Source organism: Gobio gobio (assembly GCF_949357685.1).
Source record: "Gobio gobio genome assembly, chromosome: 22".
Taxonomy (NCBI): domain Eukaryota; kingdom Metazoa; phylum Chordata; class Actinopteri; order Cypriniformes; family Gobionidae; genus Gobio; species Gobio gobio.
This window is the reverse complement of record NC_137118.1, coordinates 37,873,314-37,887,254: the sequence shown is the minus strand read 5'-3', so window position 1 is coordinate 37,887,254 and position 13,941 is coordinate 37,873,314. Positions and strand designations below refer to the sequence as shown.

Below are 13,941 nucleotides of genomic sequence, written 5' to 3'. Positions count from 1 at the left end.
TTGAACTTCATCATGAGGTTGAAGGTTATTTATATTGCCAAATGTTCTGATTACTGCTCAGTTTCTTTTTGGAAATTCAAGCATAACCTGGATTTTTCACAGTTTAGTCTAAACAAACCCACTGCTGGTCTATCTTTAGAATGCATCAAGTACAAAAAAATGTCTGTCCAGCTCCACTAAACTAATACAGCCATGTTAAATACTTTCTCAAATCACATGACCAATGTGCATCTCTCACCCGTCCAGCAGCTGGTTCAACATTAAAACACAAGGACAACATACAACACGGGGGGAAAAAAATCAATGGAGTGGCTTTAAAATCAAAGCTTGGCAATATGAAGTTGTTTACAGCTGCCCGCAGGATATAGATTAACCCTGAGGGAGAAAAGAAACACATTCCTGTAACAATAACTCATTCACAAATGAATGGATGCCATTGGCTGGGGTGGACATGCCGTAGTTAACCAGTAATATACCACAACCATTACTACACAAGAGGTTTGGTTGACCACAGGCTTGATGGCTGCATTCCAATTCTCATACTAAACCTCAAACCTAATAGTGTGCTGAGGTAAATTTTGTAGACCAACCCGGAAGTTGGCATCACCCTGGTTGCCTGGTTTTAGCTCTGTGACCAGCAAATATGTATGATTCCTAAGTTACATGTCAATCTTTACAAGTGAACAACTTTTATGAATTTTGAACAATCGCATGACAAGCTTCAACTAAGCTTCCAATAACTCTTTCAGCCTTTTTTTTTTATTTAAAAGACGAGTTTTCCTGTTTGGAGTGATGATGTTTAACGTCCCCGACAACCTCTGTAGTCCCATTTAGCCACTTGTTAGCCACCGCCTTTTTAACACAAGTAAAAGCTTTAAAAAACACAAGGGGATATTACTGATGTTGGGCCCTATCATACGCAATGTGGCCGCAGGCGCGACGCAAGCGTTTTTTGCTAGTTTCAGCCTGAAGCATTTAGCATTTAAATGTCCTACGCCACGTTGTTTAAATAGCAAAAGCATTTGCGCCCATTTTAGCGCCCTTGTGTGTGCTGGTCTGAAAACGAGGTGTGTTCAGGCGCATTGTTGGCATGGGACATGCAGCAGCACACAAACATTTTTAAATAATAAAAATAAAAGGATTCCTCTCTGGAGAAGCGTTCAGTTTTTCCACTTGCAAATTCCGCCATATAAATGGCGAATCCGCCATGCGCAACTGGCTTTTAAAGGGAATGGGAGAGGAGACTCTGATTGGTTTATTGCACGTTACGCCCAAAACACACATGTCGACATTTTTCCCGTCGTTAAACTAGCAAAAGTGGATTCGGACATGCCCTAAGTGCACCTGAGCCATGCGCTTCAGACCATGTGCTTAGATCGATAAAATAGAGCCTGTTATGTTGAGGAATAAAACGTGAAAATATCTTGAGCTTAAGTTTAACCCAAAACCGATTTAGCCAAAAACCCGTTGACTTTAGGATGATGGAGCTGGAAGTGCTAAAATGCTAACTTGCTTCCAGGTTTTGGCCTACAAAAATATGCCACTGATTCTATACACTATTAGCACAGATACGTGTGTGCCGCCTACCATTAGTCAGCCAAACAAATAGTCCCACAATTGGTTGAGCCAGTGTTGCCGTGTCAAGCTGGTTGAGATGTTTTGATAGCACCACAGAGCAACAATGTTTCACTTTTCAGGCAGATCTTCCTATGGATTTCTTATAGTTGACTCTTCACATAAAGTGAGCAAAGATGATCACCTTTCAAATAATAATGTAGCCTGAATTTTGCATCTATATAAACTTGTGCACAACAACAGCGCATGTGTGAGTGATTTGAGAGCTTGAAAAGAAAGGCCCACACCCGCCAAACACATCCAAGCGGAACATGGAAATTTAAATTAAGTCAAGCTCGGCCTTAAAGCTACACTGTGTGATATTTTCCCCCATCTAGCGTTGAAAAGGTATATGACCATCCAGTGAATATTAGTTTCTGTTCCTCTCAATTCCGATTTCGTTTTAACTCCTACGGTGGCCGATTAAGTCCAAGATTAACATGGCTTCCAGCTCGACCTCGTCCACATTCGACACGGTGCCATCGAGTGTTAAAATGCGAAACGCGAAGCTTGAATTTACGGGTATGTCCCTCTTTGGCTAATGTACTTTCAAGATGGAGGGGCAACATGGCGACCGGCATTCGAACCCCTCACCTGTATGTTTTTTCAATGGCATATTATAAACTTACGAGAATACTTTATTACTTGAAAGAAGTAAATATACATTAATGAGCACATATATTTTTGAAAGAACTAAGTGTTTTTAGCTAAGAAAAAACAAAAAAAGTTACACAGTGTAGCTTTAAAGGGTTAGTTCACCCAAAAATGAAATTTCTGTCATTAATTACTCACCCTCATGTCATTCCAAACCCATAAGACCTTCATTCATCTTCGTAACACAAATGAAGATCTTTTTGATGAAATCTGAGAGCTTCTGACCCCTCCATAGACAGCAATTTAATTAACACTTTCAAAGTCCAGAAAGGTAGTAAAGACATCATTAAAATAGTCCATGTGACGCCAGTGGTTCAACCTTAATTTTATGAAGCGATGAGAATACTTTTTGTGCACAAAAACAAACAAAAATAACGACTTTATTCATTATACGCAGTAAACAGGGTTTGACATTAACACCCGCCAGCCCACCAAATGAGGGTAGATTTCAGCTGTGGCGGGTAAGGCAGCCTCTCCCACTAGCCACTTTGGCGGGTTGAATATAATTTCAGCCTACAGCCAAATGAAATGCCAAGACCGTCGTATCACAAAATTAAAATTCTTTATTGATTAACGTGCAGTTAGTGAAGGCGAGATAGGCGGAATCGCGCTGAATGACACACAACAGAAGCGCTCTCTCGCGTGCGCTCTCTCTGTCGCACGTGCGATCAGTTCTCCTTGCGCCTGAATAGTCAAATACATGCGCACACAGATGTCAAAATGTCTGTGGAGTATCTTGCACGAACACAGTTGGTTATGGCTTAAATGTACGTAAACAGGTGGGTAATAACTGGATATGTGTCAGAATATTACGTCCATGCATTCAGCAGCCCATAAATCATAAATTATGGTTTAATAAATCATAAATTGTTGTTGCAGATAATATAGATTGTTTTAAGCAAAAACTCACTTCATTTTGATTTCCCCCCCAGAAATGTTTACTTATCTAGTAAATTAATCTTGATTTAAGAATTTTAAATATTTGGACTGGAAACAAGAAAAAAATACCAAAAAGAAGAGCATTTTTTGCAGTGTAGTCAAATCTTTTGATCATTTAAATTATAATAGGCCTTTGTTGACTACATTCCTAATTAAATAAACTACAAAAAATATATATTTCCTTTGCTCTGTTGCTCTCTGTCACATAGGCCTACCTGAAGCTCATTCATTATGCAGCTCATTATGCAGGCTATTATGTTATTTTGTCCTCTCAGGTGATCTCCAGCTTTATTTATTAGCTATCACACCTCCTCGCATATTGGCTTTGTGATGAAAAACTGTCTTACAAATTGTAAATGGATATATTGTTTTATGTGAATGAGTAGGCTCAATGATTCTCACATCAGTTTAAAGAAAAAACTCTATGCAAATACACCCTGGAGTCAAAAGTCTTGTGAACACATATCTGTTGTGTGTTTTGAGGCCTTAATTTAATTTTTTTATTTTTTAAACCGTGCATAAACATTTTTTTCTAAAAAATACAAGCATGTACATACATGTTGCTCACATATTATGGTAGCCCAGTTTGTGCTGAATACAGTGTAATTACACTTTTGCCATTAATGTGTTTATAAGCAACTGAAAAAAACACAAATGTCAGTGCATGTCAAAACTTCTAAAGGGCCCTAAAAGAGCTCAGAGTCCAGAGGGTTAATACCTGTCTGTCATTAATGTTGATCAAACAACTATAGATGTTAAATAAATGTATACATATTAAATAAAACTACTGTATCTGAAAAAATATTTTTTTAAAAGCTAATTTGCTTCTTTGTTCTTTTATATAGCACAACAAAAGTAATAAATACATTTCTCATATTAGCCTATGCTCATATTGCCCACCCCTTGCCCACCTGCACATACCAGCTGATATACAATGTAGTATTGATTTGGGTGGTCACTCTGCATTTGAAAGTTTGAAAGGGTTTTACATCTTCTATAACAAGTATAAAAGTAGAATTTAAGCATGCCAAAGTCAACTTTAATCACATTAAATGTGATTTCCAAACAGCAAAATTGTGGCCAGTGAAAATGCTGAGTGGCTAGTAACTTTGGAAAACCACTAACCACAGTGGCTGGTGAGCAAAAAAGTTATTGTCAAACCCTGGCTGTAAATACGGTGCAGCTCCTGCGTCATCATCACACGCATGTGTTGCGGTGCTCACGTGAACAGCATCGGCTGCCGTAGAACTCAAAATTGCTGCACTATTTACAACGGAAACTGCGTAGGAGATTGCTGGCTATCACCAGACCAAGCTCAATCTTTTAAGATTGAACATTGGTCTGGGGACTCTGCTCCGTATTTTCTACTACACAAGAGGCGTGATCAACGGGCATAATTCAAATGACTATACAAAATTGGATAGTCCTTCAACCGAACAGACCACAAGACGCGTGATCAACGGGCATAGTTCAAATGCCGGCAATCAAATCGCGCGCAGATCGGGCTAGGTTTACCCAGTCTACGTAGGACACTGACACAGGCTAGAACAAAATTGTTGAATAAAGTTATTTTTGTGCACAAAAAGTATTCACGTCACTTCATAAAATGAAGGTTAAACCACTGGAGTCACATGGACTAACTTAAGGGTTAATAAAATTGCTGTCTATGGAGGGTCAGAGAGCTCTCGGATTTCATCAAAAATACCTTCATTTGTGTTCCAAAGATGAACGAAGGTCTTAAGGGTTTGGAACGACATGAGGGTGAGTAATTAATGACATAATCTTCATTTTTGGGTGAACTAACCCTTTAACCATGTCCTAACTATATGTCCTAAAAGTACTTTTATTGTGTAGCATGAAAACTGGAATGCAGCCAATGACACTCGGTAGATGATTCAACCTCAGTGACCGTGGCTCTTTTGCCATTGCAAATCAATCAATCAGAGGAAGCCATTGTTCCGAACAGAGGAGGATAAACTAGTTGCATATAGTTGATGCACCATGGCGCAAGCTATCAAGGAGCCAGCCTTGATTCTCCATGGAAGCCTGTTACAAATGAACTCTGGCAACAAATATAGCTCTACATAGAAATTATATATTTTCATGTCTATCGTAATATCATTCAATTCCATATTTCGTTTTTTTTTTAATAAATAAATGTGTACATGTCCACGTAACACGTGTTGATAAATAGCTCCATATTTTCTTTATCTGGTCCCAGACTCCAAAAGGTTTAAAAAAAGGGATGCTGCCGAGTTCAAACATCCGCTCAGGTTTTCTGAATGTTTAAACCAGAGAGTCTGTCTGTTTTTGCAGTGACAGTTGAATTGTTGTAGCCCTGGGTGAACAGACCGATTTCACCATCATTCCTCCGACTGCATTTCGCTTCTAAAGAAATGAAAGTACTGGGTTTCCTTCGGTGTCTGCTGTCAGAAAGGCCTCACAATGCTGTAGCCAGACTGCGAGTGTGAGAACCGTTCAGTCAGTGCCGCCCACTTACAATGCCCCGCCCCCATCCAAGCTCGTCTGAACGCTTACGTGTGGGGATTTTCATTACATTCCGGGACTCTGTTCGTCAGTGATTGTGACTTCTCCTTTCTTCGCTGTCTGAATCATAGTCTCTTAACCCAATACCTTTCTGTAGCTTCAATAGAGACTCTCTCATCTGTAAACACACAAATAGACCATTGAAATCCTGCAGCGATTGCAGTTTAAAGGAATAGTTCACCCAAAAGATTTGGAATATAATCATACGAACCAATTTCATGATGCTTTTGCATCCTTTTCACTTTGTTGAATTGCATGAACTAGAGCAACCAGCAAAATTCATTTCTCCTTTTGAGTTCCACTGAAGAAAGCAAGTCATATGGGTTTACAATGACATGAAAATGAGTAAAGGATGAGAGAATTTTCATTTTGGTTGAACTATCCCTTTGAATTCCCTTCTTTCTTATAGAGTGGTGCTGGGATTAATGGGGCCTGGGAGTAAAATGAAGCCTGAACATAACTTGACGATACTTTGACGTTTTGTTCAACAACGTAAACTGCCTTATCTAGTTATTTATTAGAAAGTTTTCAAAACTAAACATAACTGTGTATGGGTGTGTGTAATTTGCGTTGTTGAGCAAAACGTCAAAGCATGTCAAGTTATGTTTACCACAGGCATCCCATAAGAATATCTTGAGGGAACCAGTGATGAATTAGTCTTCCGGGTTTTGACATCATCCCTGCACCACTCTATTGTTTGATTCTGTATATTACCCAGAAAGCAACATAGTGTCGGCCCAGATCCGGCCCACATCTGGTACACTTGGATTCCATGCATACCAGATGTGGGCCGGATCTGGGCTACTCTATATTACTGTCTGGGTATTTATTATATGATACAGTTATGAAAGTTGCATATTTCAAACTTGTACTGTACTTGATCGTACCTCATCTAACATCAGCACAGATGACTTTATTATTTCCCTCCATTTCTCCAGCTCGGTTTCATGGTAACGCTGCTGAGACTCCAAAAGTTGAGCCCATTCAATCTGTGTTTGCGGAAGTTTGCTGCAACACACACACACACACACATACACACACAGAGAGTGAAAAACAATCCTCACGCAAATATCACTCATGTGTTCATATGAAGAAAAAATAAGTCGATTAATCAGTATTTATTTTCTTCGTTTTCTTGTAAAAAAAGAAAAGAAAAGAAAAACTGACTTGAAAAGCAAAATCAGAAAAAGAAAAGACTTTTCAGAGAATATACACACCGATCAGGCATAACAATATGACCAATATTGTGTTGGTCCCCCTTTTGCTGCCAAAAAAGCCCTGACCCGTCGAGGCATGGACTCCACTAGACCCCTGAAGGTGTTCTGTGTTATCTGGCACCAAGATGTTAGCAGCAGATCCTTTAAGTCCTGTAAGTTGCGAGGTGGGGCCTCCATGGATCGGACTTTTTTGTTCAGCACATCCCACAGATGCTCGATTGGATTGAGATCTGGAGAATTCACCCTTCGCCGCAAGTTTGATTGACAGGCGATCTGACCAATCGCAGCGCAGAATCTGCTGGTTTGTCCGACAAAGCAGTCAGGAGAGTAAGTAGATTAACGTCGGTGGACTTGAACTTGGAAAAACGGTGTGTACTGACGTCTTTCCACGGTTGAAACAACATTTCTTTTACTGTTCATTCATGTTCATAGTGTTATTTCGTGCTTATCAATGAACTACAAGGAAGAGATAATCGGTTCATGAGCAGCTTTAACTGAGGTGCTACAGTGATCACGACTTATTAAAGAGCCACAAAACGGTATTTATTGCTTAAATTTCTTTAAAAAAAAAGACAATTTCAAAGTTTAGACTTTGATTCATATCAAAATTAACTTGCTCTGTATGCTCTGCTCTGCTATGTATTTTCTCTACGTGAGAACGTGTGTGTGTTGTGAGAGCGCCATGGCTTGTCGGACATAGCAACAGTAACTAAAGGGGGTGGGTCTTTGCGAACGGTCAATTTGGAGGCCAAGTCGTTGTTGTGGTATCCTCAAACCCTTCCGAACCAATTTTGCTTTATGGCAGGGCACATTATCCTGCTGAAAGAGGCCACAGCCACCAGGGAATACCATTTCCATGAAAGGGTGGACATGGTCTGCAACAATGCTTAGGTAGGTGGTACGTGTCAAAGTAACATCCACATGGATGGCAGGACTCAAGGTTTCCCAGCAGAACATTGCCCAAAGCATCACACTGCCTCCGCCGGCTTGCCTTCTTCCTGGTGCAATGTGTTCCCCTGGTAAGGGACGGACCCGGCCATCCACGTGATGTAAAAGAAAATGTGATTCATCTGACCAGGCCACCTTCTTCCATTGCTCCGTGGTCCAGTTCTTATGCTCATTTACCCACTGTTGGCGCTTTCGGCGGTGGACAGGGGTCAGCATGGGCACCCTGACTGTTCTGCGGCTATGCAGCCCCATAAACAACAAACTGTGATGCGCTGTGTATTCTGACACCTTTCTATCAGAACCAGCATTAACTTCTTGAGCAATTTGAGCTACAGTAGCTCGTCTGTTTGATCGGACCACAAGGGCCAGTTTTCGCTCCCCACGTGCATCAATGAGCCTTGGACACGGCCATGACCCTGCCGCTGGTTCACCACTGTTCCTTCCTTGGACCACTTTTGATAGATACTGACCACTGCAGACCGGGAACGCCCCACAAGAGCTGCAGTTTTGGAGATGCTCTGACCCTGTCATCTAGCCATCACAATTTGGCCCTTGTCAAACTCACTCAAATCCTTACGCTTGCGCATTTTTCCTCTAACACATCAACTTTGAGGACAAAATGGTCACTTGCTGCCTAATATATCCCACCCACTAACAGGTACCTTGATGAAGAGATAACAAGCGTTATAATGTTATGCCTGATCGGTGTATATTGAACTATGTTTATTTTCCTTATCAGTTTGGCATTTTTCCTTGCATAAACCACACTATAGATTCATGTGTAAAACAAGGAAAAAAACAACTGGGCAATGATTTAAGAAAAATAAACGTTCAATACTGCTTGTTGTAAGTGTTTTTACATTTTTAACTAAAAATATAACAAAAATGCATATTTTTTGCAGTGTGCCAACGTTTAACATTTAGTTTCACATTCATTGTCATAAAAATAACAAATCAACACATTCAAGTATCTGCACCAATGCTAAATCTTCCATATATTATAACCGTTATGTCAACAATTTGTAATAATTACTTCAAATGATCTCATTGTTTTTGCCTTAAATTATACATCCCTCTAACTGCGTGATTTGAATATGTACATTTATGAAATACATTACTTGGACACAGCCACCTCTGATAGCATATCACTCTAAATTGTAATGTAGATACATGCATTTTCTGTAAAGCTGCTTTGAAACGCTGTGTATTGTGAAAAGCGCTATGCAAATAAATGTGAATTGAATCAAAGGATCTAGTTACCTTTCCTGAGACCTGAGACCCTGCCAGGAGGTCAAACTCTGGGTTGTGTATTCCAGCATCCATAGCTTATAAAACAACATCATGTTCAAAAAGACCAGCAGCACCAGACTGAGGAACAAAAGAAGACAAATCCATATCAGCTCATGAACCGCTCTATATCAGCTACATCAAATAAATCAATGCAGCTGAAAATGTTTTGACAGCATTTATACGTTCATACAGATGAAAACATTGAATACCTTACACAAATCCTGCGGGATGCAATGAAAACAGGAGAGAGAAAAGACATGAAGCCAAAGAACAACAGACCAGAATGAATTCCTGCTGACCAACAGTGTGAGTTACTTGAACAGAAACTCTGAGACATGTGAAAAAACAAACTTTTTATCTTCTAATAATGTAACATAGTGTGACTGACACAGTAAGAAGATTGAAAACAGACCAAAGTAGACACTGAATGAAACATGCTGTGGGCCTATTCTATACTTTTGTAGGCTACCATGTTAGAAAATGTATATACAGTCAAACCAAAAATGATTCAGACACCAGATATCATTTTTTACTAGTGGGTGCAGGACACTATAGACCATTTATGTAAGTGAGGATAGCAAAATAAAGTAAACTGTGATATATTATACTCAAAAATTCTTCATACAGTGCACTACCAGTAAAACTGATACAAATTTGGGACCAAAATTATTCAGACACTTTGACCTGACCATGTTTTGCTTAAAGGGGGGGTGAAACACTCAGTTTCAATCAATCTCTTATAAATCTTGAGTACCTATAGAGTAGTATTGCATCCTTCATATCTCCGAAAAAGTCTTTAGTTTCATCATATTTATAAAAGACAGATGTACCGAGTCTTTCCGGAAAAAAACGAGCGACTGGAGGCGTGTCGTGTGGGCGGAGAGTAACAGCCAAGAGCGTGCGCAGCTATTGTGTTAAGAGCGTCTGAAAGCTGTGACATCCTTAAACGTGGAAAAGAAAACGTTATCTTAAATAAACCATGACTATCAATCAGATTCAACCACGCACATATGATCCAGAATCTGATCCGGAGGCTGAAATTGAACAGGAGCAGCAGCAGCAACTACTACAGCAGGACGTCTCTATGTGGTGTGTACTGTAAATGTATATTTGCTTAGCGGCTTGTCATGCGCGAGTTTTACAACATTTGTGTGTGTTTACTCATGGTTTATGAGGTCATAAACCAGGTTTATAAGGACCTGCACGTCATGTTAAGCTTGTACGGCCCGTACAAGGACATTCCGCCCTTGCTGACGTCAGATAGACCCATACTCGGAAAAAAAAGGTTCCGAAGCTTGAGAGAAACCGGAAGGAGAATTTTTGGCACAGAAATACTCCTTAAAACGTCCAACTTTAAAAAAAAAAAAAAACTTTGTCCTTGTTAAGCATGGGAATCCAGGTCTTTAACAGTGTAAAAAACTCAGTAAGCATGAAACAGCATTTCACCCCCCGCCTTTAAGTGTTTTTTCTTTAATTGCTAATGCAACCTTTTACACCACAGACTAAACAAATTGGTATTATTTAATTGTGTACTTAAATTTAACAGCTTGATTGCAATCCATTACATACCTTTCAATCAAAGTCTGACATTATCAAGATGATTTTGTTCCGACACAGTTTAACTCTGAGTTCTTGTCATATTTTATTACCATTTTTCAAACTATAGTGAATAAACTGTGATAGTGTGAGAAAATGTTGAAGGTGTCTCAATAAATTTTGGTTTGACTGTACATCAAATTCTTTTATTTCAAGAAATGAGTCAATCTAATCTAATTCCTGTGATCTGGTGGCCTGGTTTTCATTTCTCATTGAGAATACCCACACAGAGCTGATGATGAGCAGGAGTTTGGAAACGCTGTAGAGAGCCAGGCCTTCAGATCCGTGGTCCGGGATGTGTCTGGTCTGTGTGGATCCTGCGACAGCACATACATCATACTCAATGAACACAGAGGAAAACACTTAAAGGGGTAATTCAGTGCTGGGAAGATGAATGTGTGTTTAAACTTTTTAAACATTTATGTAGTAGAAATGTGGAATTATTTTTGAATTTGGTGCCTTCTAGACTGAGAAAAGGCAGAAAATGTATTTTTGTCTCATGTGGATGAAAGACAACAACTCCCAGAATGCACTCCCAGAGGCCACTCCCAAAGCAACGGCTACTGGTTATCACTTGCCCACCATGACACCGCCCCCACCGTTGTTTTGATTTTCATAGTAATAAAATAATTTTGTTCAGTTAGAGAATAGACACTACAATTAAAAACTGAAAACATTGTTGAAAACATGCAGAACTAGCTCCTTCTACTGGCTGTAGTCTCTAGCCTCTGGCCAAAAAATCCTCCAATGACGCAAAATGACGATATTTGCATCATCGGAGGATTTTTTCCAGAAATACAATGCATAAATCTCTCGTCTCAGGGGGACATGAGGGGGGAAAGCACGATAATTTGAATATACTACCGGGTTTGTACTGATACAAAGCTTACTGCTAAATCGCTTAAGTAACCCTTTAAAATTACTACCAAAACCATATTACTGCCCATGTCAGGACATAAAAGTATCTCAGGAGGAGAGTTGGCTGATGTCACACCTGCCACATGTTTGATGCGACGGATGACACTCTTCTCATCCTCAGGTGTGGTGACGGGGCTGAGCGCCTCGTCCATGTGCTGCTGCCTCATGTGCGTCATGGGCCGCTTCCTCCGCCTCGCTGTAGCTGTGCGTAACGCTTTGGATCTGGGAGACTGTTTGTGAGGTTCAGAAATCACCAGCTGTACCTTACTCAACTCCAGCTCTACACACACACACAAAGCAAAGAAAGAAACAGAGATTATTTTCATCTTCTTTTTATCCTGTTCTCTGCTTTTTTATTTGAATTTGTTATTTTATTATAGGCTATATTTAAACTTGTAAAACTTACCTAAATACCTAAAATATTCATCCAGGCCACTCCAGAAGTTTCTCTCAATGAAGCCCTTGACCAATCCCCACGGCTGCTTCCTGTAGCGCAGTTCAGCTGATACTCTTTCAGATTCATAAGCAAAAACCACAGCATTTTATTCCTCTTACATGCTATAAAATGTGTTCTTTTTTTGTATAGCACCAAGCAACACACATTATAATGATATTTATTGGAAATAAAATAAGAGTGCAGACTTTACCTCAGACGGCACTTGTTCTTGGCGACTCTAGTGAGCATGTAGCGGTTGAGCGTGTAAAAGTAATCATGATATGGGACATCGTGAGCGATCACTTCTGCGTCAATGATGTAGCACTCGCTCACTTGACTGGCCTTGTGCAAAGTCTAGAAGAAAAACAGAGAAACTAAAGCTTTTCATAACGTCATCATAAAGACAGAAAATACATTAAACATGTGCCATGTACTGTATGAGGTTTGTTTATCTCCTCACCTGCGTCTCTGTGACTGTGGCTGTCTTTGGGGCCAGTGGGTTGGAGAGGGCGATGGTGTACCTGATCTCTCTGCTCTGATTACCAGTGTCCTCTTTCCTCCAGGGGTGATAGACCACATCTGCAAAGAAAGATAGAGAAAAAAGAAGGTAAAATCAATAATATCTAGATAGATAAAAAGACTGATAGACAGACAGACAGACAGATAAATTGACAGACAGACAGACAGACAGACAGACAGACAGACAGACAGACAGACAGACAGACAGACAGACAGACAGACAGACAGACAGATAGATAGATAGATAGATAGATAGATAGATAGATAGATAGATAGATAGATAGATAGATAGATAGATAGATAGATAGATAGATAGATAGATAGATAGATAGATAGATAGATAGATAGATGGGTGCATGGATGGATGGACGGACGGACGGATAGATAGACAGACAGACAGACAGACAGACAGACAGACAGACAGACAGACAGACAGATAGACAGATAGATAGATAGATAGATAGATAGATAGATAGATAGATAGATAGATAGATAGATAGATAGATAGATAGATAGATAGATAGATAGATAGATAGATAGATAGATAGATAGATAGATAGATAGATAGATAGATAGATAGATGGATGGACCTATGGATAGACAGACAGGTGGATAGATAGATAGATAGATAGATAGATAGATAGATAGATAGATAGATAGATAGATAGATAGATAGATAGATAGATAGATAGATAGATAGATAGATAGATAGATAGATAGATAGATAGATAGATAGATAGATAGATAGATAGATAGATAGATAGATAGATAGATAGATAGATAGATAGATAGATAGATGGTGCATGGATGGATGGATGGACGGACGGACGGACGGACAGATAGATAGATAGATAGATAGATAGATAGATAGATAGATAGATAGATAGATAGATAGATAGATAGATAGATAGATAGATAGATAGATAGATAGATAGATAGATAGATAGATAGATAGATAGATAGATGGACGTATGGATAGACAGACAGGTGGATAGATAGATAGATAGATAGATAGATAGATAGATAGATAGATAGATAGATAGATAGATAGATAGATAGATAGATAGATAGATAGATAGATAGATAGATAGATAGATAGATAGATAGATAGATAGATAGATAGATAGATAGATAGATAGATAGATAGATAGATGGTGCATGGATGGATGGATGGATGGATGGACGGACAGATAGATAGATAGATAGATAGATAGATAGATAGATAGATAGATAGATAGATAGATAGATAGATAGATAGATAGA

General features: G+C 39.3%; 1 protein-coding gene across 4 annotated transcripts in view; it reads right to left on the bottom strand.

Annotated features, from left to right (window-relative positions):
- Positions 1-3,687: 3,687 nt before the first annotated feature.
- Positions 3,688-13,941, bottom strand: part of gramd1ba (GRAM domain containing 1Ba) — a 108,156-nt gene continuing 97,902 nt past the window's right edge. For 3 of the 4 annotated variants that reach the window (XM_079805280.1, XM_079805281.1, XM_079805282.1), the window contains 8 exons: positions 12,620-12,738; positions 12,371-12,513; positions 12,130-12,233; positions 11,800-12,003; positions 11,032-11,122; positions 9,180-9,287; positions 6,642-6,762; positions 3,688-5,872 (listed from right to left, as the gene is read on the bottom strand). In XM_079805280.1, coding sequence (XP_079661406.1) covers positions 5,783-5,872; positions 6,642-6,762; positions 9,180-9,287; positions 11,032-11,122; positions 11,800-12,003; positions 12,130-12,233; positions 12,371-12,513; positions 12,620-12,738 — 980 coding nt within the window. In that variant the 3' untranslated portion in view covers positions 3,688-5,782. Of the gene's footprint in view, positions 5,873-5,965; positions 6,056-6,641; positions 6,763-9,179; positions 9,288-11,031; positions 11,123-11,799; positions 12,004-12,129; positions 12,234-12,370; positions 12,514-12,619; positions 12,739-13,941 lie in introns of all 4 variants that reach the window. The other variant, XM_079805283.1, reaches the window with a different exon arrangement.